The 22,951-nt window shown below is 39.0% G+C and overlaps 1 protein-coding gene and 1 pseudogene across 1 annotated transcript in view; one reads left to right on the plus strand and one right to left on the minus strand.

Annotated features, from left to right (window-relative positions):
* The window catches only part of Lrrc69 (leucine rich repeat containing 69), a 107,668-nt gene that overhangs the window by 23,890 nt on the left and 60,827 nt on the right, over nt 1-22,951 (minus strand). Inside the window, exons 6-7 of the mRNA XM_036179696.1 lie at nt 7,274-7,375; nt 2,096-2,275 (exon numbers count right to left, since the gene is read on the minus strand). Of these exons, the coding sequence (XP_036035589.1) occupies nt 2,096-2,275; nt 7,274-7,375 (282 nt within the window). The remainder of the gene's footprint in view (nt 1-2,095; nt 2,276-7,273; nt 7,376-22,951) is intronic.
* On the plus strand, nt 10,111-14,661 carry LOC118577355 (annotated as a pseudogene).

The following is a 22,951-nucleotide window of genomic DNA, read 5'->3' on the forward strand; positions in this document are numbered from 1 at the left end:
TATCCCTTATTACTCTTGGACAATATGTGATAATCATTCCTTTGTGTATAGTTTTGTATTAGGTTAGAACCTTCTTATTTAGACAAAATGGGGAGATATAGTGGGTAGCCATTCCAGCTTTGATCTGGAGGTTCCAACCCCCATTGAGGCTTTGGTAACTGTCACATCTACAAGGCGGGTGAAGGGAGGACCCTGAAGACCCGGGACCCAGATGCGCTGGCTCTCTTGGTTCCTGGACCCTGGACGCTGGAGGTAGACCAAGCAGAGTTCTCCAGAGAACACTGCTGGACTGCGTCACACCTTTCCCAGACCCTGTAAACTATCCCTTCACTTGTAAGTTACCCCACAAAATAAACCTCCCTTTTAACTACATGGAGTGGCCTTAATAATTTCACCAATACTCATAGAGATTTTTATTTTCTACAGCACATTCTATGACACAAGCTGAGAAATGATGATGGCCACCTTTGAAGTGCCTTCCAATTCAATTAATCCAGTCAACAAAAACCCCACAGGCATGGCCAGAGGCTAAAATAATTCCTCAAGGGTTTGTCTGGAGGCTTATCTTCTGCATAATCCTGGGTCCAAGTTGGCAATTAAAACTATAGGCAATAGGAGTAGAGTACAACAGAATATGCCACAATCCACAAAAAACCTGGTCCTGCCAACTTGACATTGGAGCCCCTAGTTTCCAGAGCTACAAGACAATAAAATTCTGTTTGCATTACTCAGTAGTACTGTCACATAATCCCAACAAGCTAATGTCTTACCCTTTTACTTCATAATACAGTATGATTTACAGTTACATGTGTGTTCCTTTGGTTTGTTTTTTGTTTTACCCTTTCGCCACATGGTCATCTATAGAAGAGCAGGGACTCCGTCTGCCATCTATTGAATATGATCATTAAGTGTTAGACTCTGCCATCCCAGGAATGGCCAACTGCTTACTAACACCAGACAAGACATTATAGTATCAAGCACAAATTCTGGGAGGCCTGAAGAGATGTAGGCAAACTGAGGTTTCCCCAGGCACTGCCTGTTCCACATTCTGTTCTCATGACATATGAACTACAAATGCTTTAATACTTTTAAGTGGTTGAAAAAATACATTGCACAACCTGAGAACATTATGCTAAATTTAAATATTAGGTACTCACTCATTTACATATTGCCTACAGATGTCTTCCTGCTACAAAATTGTCACACGATTGTGATACAGACTACACAGCCTAACTCATTTGCTATTTGGTCATCTGTAGTGAAAGAAGTCTTCTAAGCCTTGTGTAAAACTTGCTTCATGAGCTTTGTGACTTGCCCAGAGACAACTGCCTCAGGTGACATGGTCCAGGAATGGAGTCATTTGAGGGGAATTCTGAGTGCTTATGAGAACATACAACAAAACAAGAGTCTCATGTCCTCAGTTTCTTCAGAACATAGAATTGTTCTTGGAATGTGTTTTCCTGCTCCTACAAGGTGTAGCAGATAGGAGTGAGTTTATTGCTGATTAATCATTATTGCTTGCTGTTTTTAATTAATTAAATGTTTAAACTATCCTTTATATGTCTGTATGGAAAAACATGTTTTTGCCACAGCCACAGGCAGCTTGTCCTTGTGATTATATAGTATTTGAACTCATGAGAACTTTACTCATGTGTCCTTTCTTAACCCTCAGTATAAACATGTCTGAGGCTATGAATAAAGTTGGCCATTGCCTGAGACTAGTCCATCTTATTTATTGGCTTCATTCTCTCAGTTCCCACTGCCTCTAGAGCAGTGACAATTAAGAATGGTAAGATTTCTAAAATTTCCACTGAAACTGAAAGCTGAACAAGTGGATTTTCAACTTATGCATCCCATATGCTGAATAACAGATACATGAGGCCATGCCCAGTACTTATGAAATTTGGATGGAATGTATGTAATGTGATAAAGACTTTAAATTCCAATGGAAGAAGGAATAATGATTATAACACAGTTATCTGAATTTGTTTATCATAAATACTGTCAAAGAAGTCTAAATTAGTCCAAATCTCATTAGTAAGGACAAAAAAGGAGCTCTTATACTCATCATATTTCCACAAAGAGCACTGTTTACCTTTGATGGGGAAACAAACTGAACACATTCCAGCCATTCGGATAAAAAGGGTTTGCTGCACAGTGCACATTTTTTTGCCTTGGAGAGTTTGTCTTTGGTCTCTGGATAATACTCTATGGCATTCACAATCAAATCATTGTCTTCTTCTAACTGACACAGGATAAATCTTGCTGCTATTTCCTAAATTGAAAAAATAGTTCTTCAAATTAATTCAAAATTTATATATTAATTCCTATTTCATTAGTTCAAAAATCATGTCTATTTCTTTATTGTTTATTAGTCTAAGATCCTACATTATATATAATGGCTTACATTGCATGTGATTACCATTGTAAAAAAAAAATCTGTCTTTCACTATATAGGAAAAGTGGGTACCTTCTACCATATTTATATCCCTTACATTTATTTAGGATTCCAAGTCATAATGAATTTGCATTATCTGTTTAGTAAAATTAGATGTCATTTTACTCAGGTTTTGTACCTTTCGTTACAATAAGCAAGGACTACACACATGCAAACTGGACTCAGGAAGATTCAGTCATATTCACCAGGATCTTAGTTCTTGGTATCTGAACTACAGCTCACAGCTCAGTCTACTCTGCATTCCTTAAGGAGCATTAGCATCCAGGAGACAATCCCTACTTTCAATCTATGTTAAACTCAGCCATGCTGAGATACAGAACACTGGCCTTTTCCCAACAAAATAATAAATAATTTAAAAAGTAATGAAGAAAAAGAAATTGCCTTTCACCAGTACCATCAACATCATCATCTTAAAGTAAAACAAAGAATATGATAAATACAACTTAATCTTCACTGACCCAGGAAAAGAAACAAGCATTTGCCTAACTCCCCAAAAGCACCCACATCCAGTGTGCCAGCATGGCATAAACAATGCTTGTGTTTATGAAGCAATGTGTGTTTATATAGCATAGAAATCCAGGTTACACAAGCACTGCTTGAAATGTAAAGAATGTATGGGGACAGTTTATTTTGGACATATTTTCCTGCCCCAAATGAAGGGTTTTCTAATAGTCCATATCAGGCTCTGTTAGTCATTTATCAGTATGTATATAAAAATCTTTCCCTAATTCATACTCTCTTAAGTCTTTAAAAACTTCAATAACAAGGAATTCCTATGAATTGCTATAGGCCTGTTCCTTGCTATGCCCATGTTTTCCAGTCCAAGCATCTTGGAAGACCACCATCACACAGCAAAGCACCTTGGGCATGTGCTCCTTGTGGGACTAATCCCTCACCAGCATAATCTTCTGAGTGGGGAAATGGCCATGGTCAGGAGAGGGACTAAATCTGATAGCACTAATTCTATCATGACTCCAACCCTAAGATTCCTACTATTGTCTTCTCTCTGACTGCTTCCACAGAGCATAATTTGTGATTCAAAATGAAATGCTTATTTTAAAGGGATGTCACTAGCTAATTAGACAAATTGTGTGGCTAGTTCTAGTATACAGAAAACACGTAGACAGGATTAACTTTCCAAACAGAAACAGGAGAATTTTCTTGGATATACAAACCTATAAGTCATATGGATTACTTTTACCATTTATGATTTTCTGGACCCAACATGTGTCTTGATTTCAATATATCCCTTGACAACTAATACATGTTATTATTTATATTCTCCTTGAAACCAAAATATAATTTGGAAGAATAATGTGCATCATTAAAATGTAAAGTTCTTTTCTTGGAAATGAGAGTAATGTGAGTATACACAAAACAAGATACTGTTGACATGACCAATAGTACAACTTTTTTTTAGGTTTTTTTGTTTTTGTTTTTGTTTTTTTCTGAGACAGGGTTTCTCTGTATAGCCCTTGTCATCCTGGAACTCACTCTGTAGACCAGGCTGGCCTCAAACTCAAAGATCCACCTGCCTTAGACTCTCAAGTACTAATGGTACGTACCACCACTGCCTGGCTAATAGTATCTTTTAGGACACATCTTAGAGACATATTTTATAAATTTTCTGAAATTACACCATTTAATTACAACATCATTATAGTGTTGTTTTAAGTCTAATAAATGTTTTAAAATAAATAAGTTGTTTATTTTTAATCACTTGCATGCTATTTTGTTTAAATATTTTATGTAGATCATATGGTATTCCTATTTCTAATCCCCTATAAGTTAAAAGTAAATAATGTGCATTCTTAAATTTTCTTACATATGGTCATTTGAATTATAATATATATTCACAAAAGTATAAAAAATTATAAAACTTAGAAAGAACTACGAATCCTTAGAAAGAAAGGTAGACTTGGAAATGACTCTGTGATGAGCTGCTACTGTGAATGCAGGAGGCAGAACACACAGCCTCATAAGCAAGGGTTCTGGGTCCATCATGTGCAGAGTTTCGCACACTAGTTCAATAAGGTATTGACTGCATGGCCTTATTTCTCATCTGTAAAATGAGAGGTTTTCTAGTCCTGAGCCAGAGTTTATAGAGCTGAGCTAATAGTAGCAAACCATTTGGCTTGCATCTGCTGATGTACTGATTACCAGGATCAGATTCTAGTTAATAAATTTCTAAGATGAAGAAGGTTCTTAAACTATTTGTTGGCACTGTCATCTGAGCTATATCCCCAACCCTCACTTTACTTTTAATTTCAACATAGCAAATTGGCTTAGAAGTCCCATGGTACCTCAAGCCTTGAACTTGTGGTGCTTCTGCCTCAGCCTTCCATGTGGCTAGAATTTCAGACCTAAACAACCAAGTATGTCTTTTAGAGATTCTCTACTAAGGCAGATAAAGTTTCAAAGCCCTGTGAACCACTGAAACCCAAAGGAATTTAATTAATGTTAACCAAATGCCCACTAGAAATGACTTTGAATACAAATACACTGTCAGTTTGAGCCACCATTCTGAGAAAGATTCATAGAAGTAGTTTCAAAATGGCCTAAATCATTTATATATTATAAGTAAAACTAATAATTTCTACTACATAATCTATTTTATATATCACCCATTAATATATTCATTATGAATATATACATAAAATTAACTCTGAGCTCCTGGACCTTACAATTTCAAAAATTAAAAGAAAGAAATGTTCCATTCCTCTTAAGCTACCACATCAGATTAACTGTTCATCCAGCCTCCTTTAGAATCTCATGTCCTCAATCCCAAAACAATCTGTTTACCTTTCTGCACACTATTACTTAACAACATTGCAGTACAGGGTCTTGGAGGCCAACTGTAGAAGATGGTATCAACACCCAGCCCCAACATGAACTCTGCGCTATTGTGAACAAGTTAGTTAGCCTCTCTGGTTCTTAGTTTCTCTATCTATAAAAGGGGTACAATAAAGATACCTACCTCTTGATGGTAATCAAACAACTACTGTGTTCATAACCACAGTACCTGTCCACAAAAACCTTAAACTAAGTATTTAGGACTATTACTCTGGCATGCTTGATGCAGTAGCAAAAAAGAACAAGTTATAGAGGCTTAAATGAAATACAGCAGTTTTAAATTATTAATTTAATGAATTTAAGTTTCAAATACAACTTTCCCATAGGAGAGCAGGAAATAATGCTGTTTATGAAAACAGTTTCCAGAAAGGAATTTGAAAAGAGCTGGTCTTCAAAGGAAGCAGTTCTTGTCCCCTACAATTTTATTCATTGAGATCATATGAACATGAGAAAAATTTACTGTGAATATGGTCAGTTCAGCCTCATTTGTAAAAACAAAATATTAATGATATAAACATCTAACAGTAAGAAAATAGTTAAAATATTATGATGTAATAGAACAGCATATACCCATCTAAAAAGAAATCTTAATGTTTTTAATCTGATTAAGAAAGACACAATAATTGGAGTAAAAATATGAGTCTCTAAGTAATATATAGAGTACTAATTCACCTTAAATTTAAAGTATCTTCTAAATGCACAAATGTCAGAGAGGAGGGTAGTAATACTTCACTAATTAGATTTCTGAGTTCTTTTCACTAACTGTCATTGGCTTTTTCCTAGTCTTATACATGCATCTATATTGCTTTCGTGATAAGAAAACAATTTTAAAAGCATTATAACTAATTTCTATCTGAAGCACTCTTGTATGTTCACCCTTAGATCCAAATGAATCTGGTAAATCAAAGTTCATGATTGAGAATCATGCTAACTCTGGGAGGACCTGTGGTTCTTCTGTTTCTGGTAGTAAAGGGTCCTTCAGTGTGCTTCCCTAGTGCTTCTTTTGATATCATTAACTAGTTTCACCAAATTGGATACAATGAACTCCAGATTATACTCATGCACTCACTTGCAAAGGAGACAAGTGACAATGGAACAAAAGCAATGAAGAGCCCACTAGCAGCAAAAAGATACTTAGAAGGCTAACGTAAAAATAAATTTCTCAACAATTCATGCTCTTACAGTCCCTCCTCTTTCTCGACAATTAGACTCCTGGAGCTCCACCTGGGGCCTGGCTGAGGATCTCTGCATCCACTTCCATCAGTTATTGGATGAGAGTTCCAGCACGACAGTTAGGGTGTTTGGCCATCTGATCACCAGACTAGGTCAGATCAAAGAGGCACAGGGACAAATAGCCAAACTAATGGAAGCACATGAATTATGAACCAAAGGCTGTGGAGCCCCCAGCTGGATCAGGCCCTCTGGATAAGAGAGACAGTTGAATAGCTTGAACTGTTTGGGAGGCATCCAGGGAGTGGGACCGGGACCTGTCCTTAGTGCATGAGCTGGCTGTTTGGAACCTTGGGCTTACACAGGGACACTTTGCTCAGCCTGGAAGGAGGGGACTGGACCTGCCTGTACTGAATCCACCAGGTTTAAATTGCCCCTGGAGGAGATGGGAATGGAGGGGATGGGGGGGAAGGTGGGGGTGGGGGCGGGAGAAGGGAGGACAGGGGAACCCATGGCTGATATGTAAAATTAAAACACAAATATAATTTAAAAATAAATAAATAATAAATTTCTCTTTTCTTTTCATCCAACGAAAAATGTTCACTTCTCTGTGTTGAGTCAGTCTGAAAATCAGACAGATTACAATGAGTTCTGTGAGCAAGACAAAAAATACATGAAGCATTCACATTCTTAATGGACCAGTGTTACATATTTGCTGAATTGTCAAGAATGCTTCACATCTTAAACCATGGATTTAATGTGAAGGCCCATGCTTATTAGCTAAACCTTCACCCGTAGAGTCCAGATGTCTTTAGGTTGTTTAGCAGTAATTGGCCGCATCAGGAAGAGTGGATTTCCCTCACAGTAGAACTCCCTCAGCTTTAGATTCTGAAACTGGTAAAAGAAAAGATCTTTATTGCAAACAAGACAATATACTTTACTTCTAAAGACTGATCATAATTTAGGGTGGATATTCTATATTAGTACTTTAAGGATAAGAGATATTCTACTTGTTAGGGACATTCAGAGTTTTAATGATGGTATGAACAGCCATGACCTTAGAAGACACTGGTCGTATCTCCCATACTAAATAGCTAAGGAAGTCTGTTTAGAGTCACAGAGTCAGTAGCAAAATAAGGTTAACTAAGTCAAATTCTGGAAACATTTGTAAGTATGTATAAGAAACTAAGCATAATGAAAACAATTTTAAAACATGCCATACTAAAAATATCAGTGATTGCCTGAAAATCAGTTCATGTTTAATGAACATGAGAGAAACATTGAAACCTCAAAATTTTCCTTATAAATTACTAAGAACAAGAAAAATGAAAATAGATGGCTGTGGCTGTGGCTCAGTAGCACAGGATTGCCTAGTGTGTGCAAAATTCTGAGACTGAACAAAATAAAATTAAACAACATGAAGCAGTGGGAAAATGGACAGTTCACAGGGATACTTAATCTATGATGAAAATCCAAATCCTACTGGGATCTACCACTTAAACAGAAAATAACAAATATTATGCTTAGCATGCCTCTGCTAGAACCTATAAAGCTTCTGAGATAGCTGAAATCACCACATAAGGAACTACTTCTCTGAGACTCAATTCTTAGGGAAAAAAGACAGGAAAATATGAGCATATCTTAAGAGATATCCTTGTAAATGGAAAGGCAGAGGAATGTGGGAGAAGAGAGGAGGGAAAAGGAGGGAGTGCTGAGCCCAGAGAAAAGGAAAGGATGTGAGTGGGGGAGAAGAGCCATGATTAACAATGTGTGTGATTCTAAAGCATCAACACTCCTGCCATGGCCCATTCAATTCACTGACTGTAGAGTCAGAAAGACAGGAAAAATGAAAAATCAACTCTGGTGAGCCACAATAAGCTGGCCTAGTCACACCACAGCGTTTCATGAAATTTATGGAAGAATGAGAGGTTTCTGTCATTTCAGCCAAGGATTTGAAAGATAGCAATGATTAGCCAAATTAAAAATAATTGATTTAAGACATATTTCTGGGGCATTATGTTACTAGATTTTGAAATTTACAGTAAAGCTTATATAACATATATGACATTTTAAATGAAGAACTCAAGGCCATTTTGTATCATACCTAATCCTAGCCATACAACAGACATTCCAACCTCTACTCAGTTTCAAAACTTATCCATTTCAAAGGAGCTACCTTGATAGTTGGAGCTAATGTTAGTCATAAATCAGTGTTGAATGTGAGAAAATGAGAAAGAGAATGTATTGGACCTAATTTTCTACACAACCATTGTGTTTTATTTCTTACTGTCCTAATAAATAGCAATCTCTAATTGTACTTAAACTTTAATAACTTTTAAAGAGGTGCTAGGAAAAGGCTCCATATGCTAAGTACTTGCCATATAAGCATGAGGACCTGTGTTTTGATTCTCAGCACCTGCACAAAAAAGCACCCACAGAAGTATACATCTGTAATCTCAGAAAAGGGCAAACAGAGATGGGAAAACCCTTCAGCGCACAGATCAGTTGGTCTAGTCTGAGTTAGTAAACTCCTGGTTTAGTGACAAATCCTCTCTCAAAAGATAAGGTAGAGAGCATTGAGAATACCCATTGCTGACCTCTGACTTTCACATGCACACATGTATAAATACACACATGCATAACATACACACATGAGAAGAAAACATGATTCAAACATGAATATATATGCAAATATCACTAATATAGGTAAACATTTTACATTTAATTTACACAGTTCAGAGGCTATATACTTGTTTCAATCTTGTCACTGTCGATCAAAAGTGATAACAGGTTCTCCAATTTGTTGTCCCATGACATATGACAGATCGACCACTCACAGAGACCCTCCTTCCTCTGCCCTCTGAGTGCTGGCACAAAGAGTATACACCACTAGGCCTGACTAGAAAGAAGTTGTTTTAATACAAAGAAAATTTAATAGCATGTGCATTATAAGAGGAAAGTTTTACTAACCTAGAGTCATACAATCTCTCAATGTACATTAAGTATTCTTCCAAATAAACTCCTTTAGAGCCTCTTTATTTATAATTATTAAGTGTCTTCAGCCATGCTTCTTCAGAGAACTAAATCTTTGGCTACCACAGTTACTCCACTAGGAAAGTAAGGATTTTTACATTTTTAATAAGAAGGTTTGAGGCCTGGAGAGATGGCCCTGTAGTTAAGAGCATGTATTTTGCAGAAACCTGAGTTCAGCTCCCAGCACCAATGTCAAGCAGCTCACAACTGCATTAAACTTGAGCCCTAGGGATCTGACAGCCTCTTCTGCACTATGAGGGCACCTGGACTCACATGTACATTTCCACACATATATACACATATTTTAAAAATTAAGTAAACAGAGGAAATGTGGTGGCTGCAGGGAACGGCTCTATCAGTAAACTGCCCACTATGCAGGCATGGGAACCTAACTTTGGATCTGCAGCCAGGTTGATGGTATGCATCTCTAAACCCAGTGCTCAGAAACAGAGGTAGGCATCCCTCTCAAGCTCACTGGCCAGCCAGCCTAGATTGGTAAGCTCTGGGTTCAGTGAGAGACCATGTCTCAAAAAAACAAGGTGAGAGAGATTAAGGAAGGCACCCACTCTGCTGAGTACTGGCTCCTTGCTGTCAAAATGTGCAAGTTCATGAAACTCAGGAAAGTGGTGCTGGTCATGGCTGGACGCTACTCCAGATGCAAAGCCGTCATCATGAAGAACATTGATGATGGCACCTCAGACCACCCTTGCAGCCATGCCTTGGTGGCTGGAATTGACCGCTATCCCTGAAAAGTGACAGCTGCCATGGGCAAGAAGAAAATCACCAAGAGGTCAAAGATCAAGTCCTTTGTGAAAGTTTATAACTACAATCACCTCATGCCCACAAGGTTCTCTGTGGTCATCCCCTTGGACAAAACTGTTGTCAGCAAGGATGTCTTTAGAGACCCAGCCCTGAAACACAAGGCCAGGCAGGAGGCCAAGGTCAAGTTTGAGGAAAGATACAAGACAGGGAAGAACAAATGTTTTTTTTATTTTTTTGGTTTTTTTTCCAGAAGCTTCGTTTTAGGTATACTTTTGTTCCATCATTTAAAAAAAAAAAAAAAATGCCAACATCAGGCTTCTATGCACACTTGCATATATGTGCATTTACAGATATGGACCCACAAACAGATACACACAATGACATGAACACATACATTTTTCACATACATACACATCTATGGATAAGGAAAATAGATTAATATTGAGGGGAAAAGAGTTGAAAGGGAAATGATCAGAAGAATATAGAATGGCTATTGAATGTTGTTATCTTTTCTTATGTTCTCCTTCATGGTCAGATGAAAAAATGAGTAACAGCATTTATAAATATTTCAGGACACACACTGCATAGTCAAAGGACCCAGACATAATCTCTTCACTTTTCTATTTGAAATAAAGTATAATATCACCTGCCAATATCAATAAGAAAGGAGGTCAGAAGAAAGTGATGAAGGCTGGAACTTGCAGGTTTGGAGAGAGGAACCATGTAGAAACATGCAAACATATTATCCAGGATTGCAAAGAGATACTCTGAATCCACACAGTAGTGGTGGCCTATGTATGCAGAGCTGTGCACTTATTTTTAGCACTGCCATCCCTAGTACACATTAGGAATTTATGGTAGGAAGTACCAGAAAATAGGGGAATGACAATATTGAATGTTCTAAAAAATAAAGGCTAGAACTGGTCTTATGTGGTCTAGACTGGTCAGAGAAAGAAACAATTCTACTGGACTATGAGCAAAAGGAGAAAGAAGGATGCAGACAGCAAATTTCAGTGTCCTCAATGAAAACATCCACATACAAAAAGGAAAAGCCTGAACACAAAAGAACAACAGTCAGACTTTATACTCAGTGTCAGCTCCCCAAATATGGCCAGGCTAAGAGTGAAGGCAAAACTTGGAAGAGATTGAAGGAATGAAAAACTAGCTGAGAGTTCTACATGTGAATCTGCAGGAAGAGAAAGCCACTGGGCCAGGCTTTGACTTTTAAAAACCTAAAAGCCCAACTCCAGTGACACACTTCCTCCAACAAGGCCACACCTCCTAATCCTTTCAAACAGTGTCAATCTCTAGTGACCAAGCATTCAAATTCATGAGCCTATGGGGGGCCATTCTTATTCAAACCACCACACAGGGATTCAAGGAACTTTACGATGTTTCTATCAACTACCTTCAGCAGTGGTCTCATGCATCTGCTTCTCTGAGATATGTAGATGAAAGTCTCATGAACACATGAAGCCTAGCTCATTCTTCTCCTAAACTTTGCTTTTCCCTTTCATCTTAACCCACATCAAATGTGTCGCTGTGTCCTATAAATGGATGCTTCCCAATACTTGGGAATTCTATCCTTTCTCTGAACTCCCTCACTATCTCTAAATAACCTCATCCTCCTCCCTGACCCAGCTACTCTCTAGACCTCAGCCTTGAAGGATGTTTCCGCTGGTGTAGATTATTAGAAAAGTAGTCTGGAATTAGGACAAGCTTTTGTTCCTAAGCATGTTTTTAAAATTAAAATATAATTATTATACAACCCTAGTTACAATGTTCATGATTCCCTTTTATTTATTCAAAAGTCCTAACATGTCATATTTGGCTCTCTTCAGTCTACTTCTCAAAAGTAACCTGGTGAGCACTCCTAATACTGAGGCTTTTGGAGATTTCACACCAGCTCTGTCTTATTTTATATGACTCTAAGTTGTATGTTCTAATTTAAATATGGACCATCTGTCTAAGTCTAAAACATCACCTATCTGTGTTCCCCCAGCCTTCACTATGTGTCCTTGCCCTATGTATAAATCAATCCTATAAAGAGCAGGAACAATCACTGTTGAAAACTTTGCCTTTAAGAACTGTGTCTTAAATAACTACCTATTGCAAGCTCTAAAGTCAGTACCAAATACACAGTAATTATTGATTATATGGTAATTGATTACTGATACTCATTAAACAGCCAATAAATAAAGCCAGGCGTTGGTGGCACACCCCTTTAATCTGTGAGTTCAAGGCCAGCCTGGTCTACAAAGCGAGTTCCAGGAAAGGCACAAAGCTACACAGAGAAACCCTGCCTTGAAAAACCAAAAATAAATACATACATACATGTATACATACATACATACATACATACATACATACATACATACATACATACATAAAACAAAAATAAATAAACAGCCAATAAATAAACAAACATCAGAGAAATACAGCTCTACCCAGGCTTTCAAGATTTACAAAGTCCTTCCCCAGACTTGGTAAATTGATACCAGGATTCACACAAAGCCACATGCTGCAGCAACACTATGAATGTTCACCAAGTCCTATTGTCACATCAGACTAGCCTGAAGTCACTGGGAGCTCAGCGGGGGAGCGCGCAGAAATAGCCTCAGTGGAAATGGGAGAAAAGAAAGCTGAAGTTTCACACGGACTCAAAGATAGAATTGATAAGTAATCTACAGTAAATTAATATGTACTCTTCAGACCATCTCACAGCTCATGGGACTACCTTGTAATAAAAATTGGATTTCTAAATAGACCCAGTTTAGAGAAGGATAAAATTTTAGTGCAGGAACAATGATATCCAAAAATTAAACCCAAGGAACAATTATTTTTTAAAGAATGGGTAAGATTTAGCAGCTAATGGGAAATAAACACAGAATGATACACCTATATATATAATCAAAATTGTGGGGTGATTTAGCAGAAAACATCATTTGTACATAAGAATCCCTCCAAAAAACTCTATGCTAGAAATTTCTCTCGCACACCCTCCATAACTAGTAGAAGAGAAAATTACTAGCAGAGAGTAATATAAAGTCTTAATTCTTCATATTTGCCAAATATATACTACAAGAGAAAATCCTGAGAGGGAATAAAGGGAGGAGGCTAAGAGCCAAGCCTGGCAGAAAGGAGACATCTGGATTTGCAGGCTATAAACACACAGAGATGAGGGAGAAGCCTTTTTTGAAACCAGAGAGATGCTGCTCAAAGTGCCTAAGCCCAGTTCCTCCCTGGCCTTCAATATCCTGGGCCTTAAAGGGCTCATAGTAATTTAACATCAAGTGTTTATCAATCCTATCTTTGAGTCCATGTGAAACCTCAGACACTCCACAGTGTTTTCAGCAATCTCTCCAAACATCACTGTAGCAATAACTGATATGGAAGGGCTTTTTCCATCACCCCCAGTCCTCATCACATGCCTGCATTAGACCCCACTTTTGAACTACCTGAGAACCAATAGCTCTTCTCCCTCTCTGTCCTATGCACTCACAAAGATACTCAGATCACTACTCCTTGCTCTGAACTATCCGGCAGTCACTCATGTCACTAGAGACCACTCATATGGCTTTCTGGCTGTGGATCCTCAGCCCTCATGTTCTGTGTTTGCTTTTACACTTGCCTTAATTCTCTCTCCCTCCACTCAGTAGCATTTCCCTCTTCTTGTGATACTTTGACCCCAAAGCCATCCACTCCTTTGAGATAAGAACATATGGAATAAGGTCTTAGTGCTTTGCAAGAGGAAGTCTCTTTTTGTCGCCAAGTGGGAAAACAAAACAAGATCTCACTAATCTCGCAAAGAACAAAGGCATCTTCTATGGATCTTATCCAAGGAAAATTATTCAAGAGATAGAGCAGCTGAAAGAGTAATGCATTGTAAGAACTGAAAGGATGCATTCTCTTTCTTGTCAAAATGGAAAGAAAAAACTGAGAGACTCCACTGCTATACTGAAAAAAAAAAAAAAATTAGGGAATCTCTTTGAAAAGAGTTAAGTGTCAGAAAAAAAAAAAGCCTAAAAGTTCTTATAGCGACAGAACAGCTCTTCCAGGAGGTCATCCAAAAGAAACACTAGGAATGAGAACAGATGTGTATGAGTAAAATGTACATCTCAGATTTCAAAAGCATCTTCTATATTAACATAGTATGGTAGCTTACATCATATATCCAAATCTTCCAGCTCTCTGCTTCATCTGCCTTGAAAAGCTAAGCAGGGGTCAACCAGGCTGTCAGCCTTCCCTGTCTCTAACACAACTGAACAGGTGTCCTTTGCAGAGCTGTCCCTCAGAGCTCACAGATTCCCCATAAATTCATCATTGCCACCTTGCAGGTGCCCTTAGTGGTCTCTGGAAAGCTTACTGCAGCCAACACGCCCTAAACAACACTAACTTTAATGACTCATGATTCTTTTCCCAACTATGACCTACTTCTCCCCAGAGCCATGTTCTCTTTCTGCTTGATCTTCACCCAGGGTAATTTCATCCACACCTAGAACTGTCTAATGGAAATGACTGTGGCTCTACATCTTACAGCCAACTGTGCACTCAAACAGTCATTAGGTATGCATTAATTCACCAGTCCCAGATAGAAAACATGGCCTTTTTTGTGTGGGTCTTCTTATGATGCTGTCTTCACTCACAGGAATCTCACATCATGAGTTACATCACTATGGTAATTTAAATAAGATTCCCCTATAAGTCTCGGGCATCTGAATATTTGATAACCAGTTGGTAGCTGTTTGGGGAGAATAAAAAGGTGTGGCCTTGCTGGAGGAAGTATGTTGCTCCATACTTTGAGGGTGGGCTTTGAGGTTTCAAAAGACATTTCAAGTAGGCCCTCTGCTGTCCCAGTTATCTATCTGCAGGTCTGCCTGCCTACTGCCATGCTCCCCGACCATGATGGTGATGGACTCTTACCCCTCTCAAACTGGAAGCCCTAAATAAACTCTTCCTTCTGTAAGTTGCTATGGTCATGGTATTTTGTTTCAGTAATAGAAAAGTAAATAATACAATCAGCATTTCCAACTTTACCTATTAAACAGTTACTGCATATGGCAGATCTTTCTACCCCTACTGTGCCACATTTGAACAAGCTATCATTGCTTTCTGGATTCATTAAAGTCTTCAAAAATTCTACCTCATATGCCTCCTGACTCCATCTAGTGCATCTGCCACATGGAAGAAGGAACATTTTTATGAAGTACAAATCTATTACATCTCCTCCTGTTTAAAATCCTTTGAGATTTCTGTTGTCCTTGAGGTAAAAAAAAAAAAATACCCAACATACCATGCAGACTTTGCCACAGCTTCAGTCAATCCAGTACACAGAATTCCATTTAGTGCCAGAGTATGTCCAGTCCTCTCAGCCTCTAAGGCCTTGCCCCAGGCTGTTTCCTCTGTCTAGAACTTCTCTTTCCCTTCCACCAATCTTCAGTCTCAGTTTGTGTCACCACTTCTAGGAAGCCTTACCTAACCTGTTTAGTCAGCCCCTGACAGACCTGTGTCTTTGTCTGGGAATACACTGGTTTCGGTTTATAGGGTCATGATATTAGTTGTTTGGTTAATTTCTGTTTCATTGCCACATTATGGCTTAGAGGGAGCAGAGACCCAGGCTGCTTCTTTACCAGTACATGACTTGACATATAATGTAAAATGTGTGAATTAAAGAAGGGAGACTTGGGAGTCAATTGCCTTGTTTGAATTCCAGTTCCATATTTAGTACCTAGGAGAACTTGTGCTATTTATCAATGGATAAATAAAATAAACTTATATGGTAAGTGTGATTATTAGATAATATAATCTATGCAAAGCACTTAGAACCATTTCTGTGATAGAATAAACAAGCATAGTAAGGTAGTTAGCAAACATTTTAACTATTAGGTCTACAGAGAGAGATCTAGGACAGTCACCAAAACTACACAGAGAAACCTTGTCTCAGAAAAAAAATTTCAGTATGTATTATCTATTTTACATTTGTATTATAATAAAATGTAGTAGATATTTATACTAAATATCAATACTCCTTAAAACTTATACAAAATCCAAGCTAATAAATTTAATGATGCTCACAAAGGATCTTTAATGACATAAAAGTTATGCTATAATATTCAATAAGGGGAGCAGTATGCAAAACTATTTTTAAAAGGATCTATTTAAAGGTATCTCATAAATGTTAAAGCATAAATGTGTTAAAATGTTCATTGTAACGGTACAGTTTTGTAGTTATTTGGTATTTGTGTTGTGGTTTTGGGTTATCTGAGGACTGAACTGAGGACCATGCACATAATAGGTAAGAACCCTCCCACTGAGCTGTATCCTCAGCCACATAGTTCCTTACATGATTTTACATTGTCCTACATTTCCCAAATGTTTCAATGCATTATTTTTATAATCAAAAGAAATCGTTCCTTCTTCATTTTCATGTTAGAATTTAGACCAAAAATGGGCCTGTTGGGATGAAGAAATAAACTTCCTCTGTAAACTCTCATTTTTGTTTTGTTTTGTTTGATTTTTGGTTTTGGTTTTTGAGTTTGGGGGGTTGTTTGCTTTGTTTTTTTTTTGTTTTTTTTTTTTATGAAAAGCCATCAGTATTCTTTAAGTTAAAACTGGAGAGTAAAGCAAGATTCCTATTCAGGGCCTCCACTAACTTTCTATAAAGTCTACATTCTGCCTTTCACAAGCTAGTTGTATTTTTTTAATTTCCCTTCTGCACTGTTAACAGCTAATTTGACACATGGTTCCTCTCACTGACTTCTTTCTTCTACTGATCTCCTTATAGCAGTCCTCTTCCTGTTCAGTCTTTGCATTATCTAGGTACTATACTGTCTACATGCCCTGTTAGAGTGAGTCAACCCTTTAACCTCTGCCTGGTAAAATAGCCATATTTGATATGTAGTCTTTCTCTGTAACTGTTCTGACCTACACAGCTAAAGCAACATACCCACCTTATCACTTAGTTTACACGTCTATTATGTCACCTTTACCTGCGACTGTGTCTCTGGTATGTATACATAACAGACTATGATGAAATGTCTCTATGTATTTATTCTAGAAAAGGGACTTAAATAGTAAAGGGAGAGAGAGACCACTTCAACTCTGTGTTCTTTGTATTAATTGTTTATATTCTACTTTTGAAAAGCTTCATTTTGTACATAATTTGATCAGTGATGACTCTTTAGTTATATACTTTGTTCCTACAAACTTCTTTTTTTCTGACTAGTTCATCTAAAAAACCTAGCAATTGCTTTTCTCCAGCTGTGCAATCAAAAATTGCTTAGTCTTTCATCTTAACTCATTCTATTCAGCACTTGAATCACTATAAAAATGCCTCATAACAATCATATTCTGATATTATACCACTAAGACTTTGAAAATATTCGTATTCCTGCTTCCTAGTGAGTTTATTTCATTCATAACTTGGCAACCAACTGTTCGGTTTCAAGTATGTTCTTGGGGGTATTTTCCTTTCTTTCCTTTTCTTTTCCTCCTGCTTTTGACACAAAGATCTTCAAAATACCATTTGTTTTTTCTCTTTTCCTCTTTTATCCCCTTATCATTTCTGCAATATCATCCTCCAATATAAAACTCTTTGGTCTCTCTGATTATTAAAACATCAGCACAAAGCATCTACCAGCTATGGACATTCTTACTTTTGTTAAAAACTCTTACTTCTAAACATATTACATTCTCCCACTTCTTACTGTTCTCCCTTTCCTTCACTTCCCATATTTGTTTGCTTCATCAGTCTATAAAGCTCACAAAACATGCGAGAACACACTCTGTGCTGTCAATGCCATGTAGAGAGTTTGAGGGTATATCCACTCTTTCCTATTCCTGCGTTAAGAGATTCTAATCTAAGAGCTTCTAATCCTCCTCCCTTCACTAAGTACTGGACATGGCTTGCTTCTAATGAATAAAATATTGCATCATTCTCTCGACCATTGCCAGTAGTCTACAAAGAATGTATCATTGTGGATTTCTGGGGACCTCTCCAGCACTCTGCCTATTCCTGTTCTCATGTGGTCATCGTTTATCATGGTCTGTTATTCCTTGTTCTCCCTTTCTGTTCTTGATCCAGCGGTCAAGAGAAAGCCTGATCTGACCTAGTCTGGTGATCAGATGGCCAAACACCCTAACGGTCATGCTGGAACTCTCATCCAATAACTGATGGAAGTGGATGCAGAGATCCTCAGCCAGGCCCCAGGTGGAGCTCCAGGAGTAGAGAAAAATGAGGGACTGTAAGAGCATGAATTGTTGAGACCAAGATTGGAGAGGCACAGGGACAAATAACCAAATGAATGGAAGCACATCAATTATGAACCAAAGGCTGTGGAGCCCCCAGCTGGATCAGGCAGGCCTGATAAGATAAGCTGGATAAGAGAGACAGTTGAATAGCTTGAACTGTTTGGGAGGCATCCAGGCAGTGGGACCCTGACCTGTCCTTAGTGCATGAGCTGGCTGTTTGGAACCTTGGGCTTACACAGGGACACTTTGCTCAGCCTGGAAGGAGGGGACTGGACCTGCCTGTACTGACTCCACCAGGTTTAAATGAGTCCCCAGGGGTGTCTTGGCCCTGGAGGAGATGGGATTGGGGGGGAGGGGATAAGGGGAAGGTGGTGGCAGGGGATGGAGGCGGGAGGACAGGGGAACCCATGGCTGATGTGCAAAATTAAAACACAAATATAATAAAAAAAGGAAAATTTTTTTTTAAAAAATCGCATCAGCAACATGGACAACTTCAGACATTAAACCATTTCATTTCCTCCTAGGCTTCTCATTCTTACATCACTTACTCTGAAGGAAGTCAACTGCCATGAAGTAAGGACACTTAGGCAGTACACATGGTAAAGCCTTGTGAGTGCACCATCTTGGAAACAGATCCTCTAGCCCCAAGCAAGCCTTGAGATGACTGCAGTCCAGATGACTTGATTCCAGCTCATGGGAAACAACTTAGAAACAAACAGCTGATCCTCTCAACTTTGTGATCAACAGACCTTGGGTGAAATACTCCACTTGTGCAGCTTTAAGCAGCTACATCTTCTGGTACATCATCTCACAGTTACAGATACCTAATATAAAGAGTGTCTTTTTACTAAGCAAATCAACAAACATACTGATAATTCCCAACATCTATGAAGAATAGGGCTCTATGTTAAAAAAAAAAATCATTGTAAAGTAGAATGACATTGAAGACTGAGTTCTGCTTTCCACAGCTTACTGCTGAGTCAGACCTAACACAGTGTGAAGATCTGGAACTTCACTGAACACATGGCATTGTAATGTCACAAATTACATTTTAATATTACCTCATCATCCCTAGAAATTAAGGAAATATAAATTAAAACAACTTTGAGATTTCATCTCCCCACAGTCAGAATGGAAAAGATCAACAGAACAACTGACAACAAACACTGGCGAGGTTCTAGGGAAAGAGGAGCCCTCGTTCACTGTTAGTGGGAATGTAAATTGGTACAGCCACTCTGGAAATCAGTATGGAGAATCTTCAAAAAAAAATAATAAATGTAACCAATACCTAGGTATACCACCCAAGCATTTGCCATCCTACTCTATAGATATTTATTCACAATACTCAAGAAATGGAAACAATCTAGATGTCCTTCAATAGAGGAATAGATACTAAAAATGTGGTACATATACACAATAGAGTACTATTGATTTGTAAATAAAAATTAAATTATAAAATTTGCAGGTAAATGGATGGATCTAGAAAAGATTATATTAAGTAGGATAACCCAGTCCCAGAAAGATAAACACTGCATGTCCTCTCTCATCTAAAGTTCCTAGCTCCAAGTCTTCAGATGTGAGTGTACAGCACAGAATAACCACGGAAAACATGTGGTATGCTTGAAAGGGAAATAATAGGATAGAGGTAATGTGTAAACCCAGAGAGAGAGCTTCCTCTGCTGAAGAAGAGAAAGGGATGAGGGACAAACAACAACCTTGGCCTGACCATAGACTTACAAAAACCCCAGTATCAGACATGAGAAACTTCATTTCAAGTAGTTGATCAGAATAGTCCAAGTAGCTTCCAAAACAATATAGACTATTGATGTAGCCCTTAGTTGCCTCTCAGAGGCTAAAGACAAGCCTCTGTTGCTGAAGATACAGCACACTTAGGACACAGGTCTCAGATGAGTCAAGCTTTATCTAATCTGGAAACCTCTTTCCTGCTGTCTAGCTTCCATGGTACTAGATGTAGTATTGCAAGCTTCCAAGGTAAGGAAACAAAAGTCCTTCACAGCTACAATACCTATTGTAGAGAGCTGCGTGTAGCCGCACCTTAAAGATGGCGCTGGCTTCCACCCTCTGCCTTTCTGATGGCAAGTACTCTTTGTGGTAAACAGCTCCTTATTTGGCTATGGCTGGATTTGTGTGCCGCTTGCATATGTGTGGACCTATGGATAGTGCCCATGTGGCTGTCTGGGGTTGGTAGCCCAGACCTACTTAAGGGCTGGGAGAGGCTTGCCCAGGGAGAGACATCGCTACTAACAAGGTCCTGAATAAACTGCTTAAAGAAGAGCTCCGGTGTTGCGTCATCCTTGCTGGTCGAGGCGGTCGCAACAAGTGGTGGCCCGTACGGGGAACTACCACGTCTCTCTGTGGGGCTCAGAACTTTCTGCAGTCAGGGGGTATACCGGTAAGTCCTCAGGTAAATTGGGGATCCATGATAAAAGCAGGTTTTTTGCTCTCACCTGTAGATAAAGGGGGAGCGGGACAGTAGAGCCGTGACCATAGCGGATGGGTAATCAGAAAAACAAAATAAGCAAGTGAAACCGAAAGGCTGAGGCTGTTTGGTAAAGGTTCTGAGAAACCTCTCAAATTGAGGAAGAAAGGATATGCCAAGATGGGCGCTTCCTCCTCGCACCCAATTTTTCTGGCTCTTAATGAGCTGCTTCTCTTTAAGAAATTGAAGATAAGGAAAAGCACCCTAGAAAGATTTCTGGAAGAGTGTGATATTGTTGCTCCTTGGTTTGCAATTTCAGGAAGTCTTACAGTGTCTTCCTGGGAGAAATTGGGAAGAGACTTAGACTTCACCGCAGAGCAAGGCACACTTAAGCATGGGGTTAGACCAGTCTGGAAATTAATAAGAGGGTGTTTAGAAGATCAGAGATGCAGTGAGGCAGTTGAGAATGGCCAAACTGCTCTGGAAATACTGCAGGAAGAGAGATCAGAAAAGGCAACCTCAGAGAAAGCAGTACCAGAAAAGGCAGGGTCAATAAAAAAAATAGAGGCAAAAGATGAGAAAAAACATACAAGATTATATCCTAGCCTTTCTGTGTTGGAAGACTCGGGTGCTTCCGATCTCTCCAACTCTGTCTTGGATGATGAGGATGTTGAATCTGTTTGTGAGTCATTGCAACGAATGAAGGTTAGAAAGAAAAGAAAAGAGAGAAGAGGATCCAAACAGTTAGAAAAGGGCCATGAGAGCGTGGTCCCTTCTGCCCCCCCTTTGTATCCTGGAGCAATGGGGCCAGAGGGCAGAGTGTCTTTTAATCCTAGAGTATGGACAGAAGTTAGAACAGAAATGCAAGTTGCATTCCCAGTATTTCAGAATCCTCAGAATCAGAGATATCATGAACCTCTAGATTTCAAGATTATTAAATCATTAGCATAATCTGTCTGGACATATGGTATTACAGCTTCCTTTACAGTAGCTCAGTTGGAAGCTCTGCATAGATATGCTATGACTCCGTCAGACTGGATGAACCTTGCATGAGCCTGTTTAAGTTCTGGTCAGTATTTAGATTGGAAAGCCTTTCTGATAGAGTTCGCTAGTGAACAGACTACAGCTAACAGGGCTGCTGGTGGAGGCCAAGCTGCTTGGGATATAGATATGTTGCTTGGGCAAGGTAGATTTTCAAATCAGCAAAATGGGTATCCTATCCAGGTTTATGAGCAAATTAACAACACTGCTACCAGAGCTTGGAAGGCATTACCCAATAGAGGAGAAGTTAGTGCTAATCTCACTAAAATTGTCCAAGGACCCATGGAACCCTTCTCAGACTTTGTAGTTTGCCTAGTGGATGCAGCTGGAAAGATATTTGGTGATCCTGATACAGCCATGCCATTAATTAAGCAGTTGGTTTATGAGCAGTGCACTAAGGAATGTAGAGCTGCCATTACACCTTACAAAACTAAAGGATTGGAGGTTTGGATGAAAGTGTGCAGGGAATTAGGGGGACCACTAACCAATGCTGGGCTGGCTGCTGCAGTTTTACAAATTAGTCAGAAGAGGGCAGGCAGCACTGGGACCTGCTTCCGATGTGGTAAAATGGGGCATATGAGACGTAGCTGCCCCCAAGGAGGAAGTAATCAAGGGGGAAGTAACCAGAGACCAGGAAGTGACCAACGCCCTGTCCCGGGACGGTGTCCTAAGTGTAAGAAAGGAAAACATTGGGCAAGTGAATGCAGGTCAATCAATGGACATTAATGGACAGCCTCTGAGGAATAATACTCCTCCAAAAAACGGACAGCGGGGCCCCTGGCCTCAGGGCCCGCAAATATATGGGGCAATGGAGGATCAGAGACAGGAAGGGAATCAAGAGCAGTGGCCGAACCTCAGACATCCCAAACACCGCGGCGAGCCACTGTAGATTCAGCAGGATTGGACCTCTATGCCACCACCAGACTCATATTAACCCCACAAAT

This window comes from Onychomys torridus, chromosome 2, assembly GCF_903995425.1.
Source record: "Onychomys torridus chromosome 2, mOncTor1.1, whole genome shotgun sequence".
Lineage (NCBI taxonomy): Eukaryota > Metazoa > Chordata > Mammalia > Rodentia > Cricetidae > Onychomys > Onychomys torridus.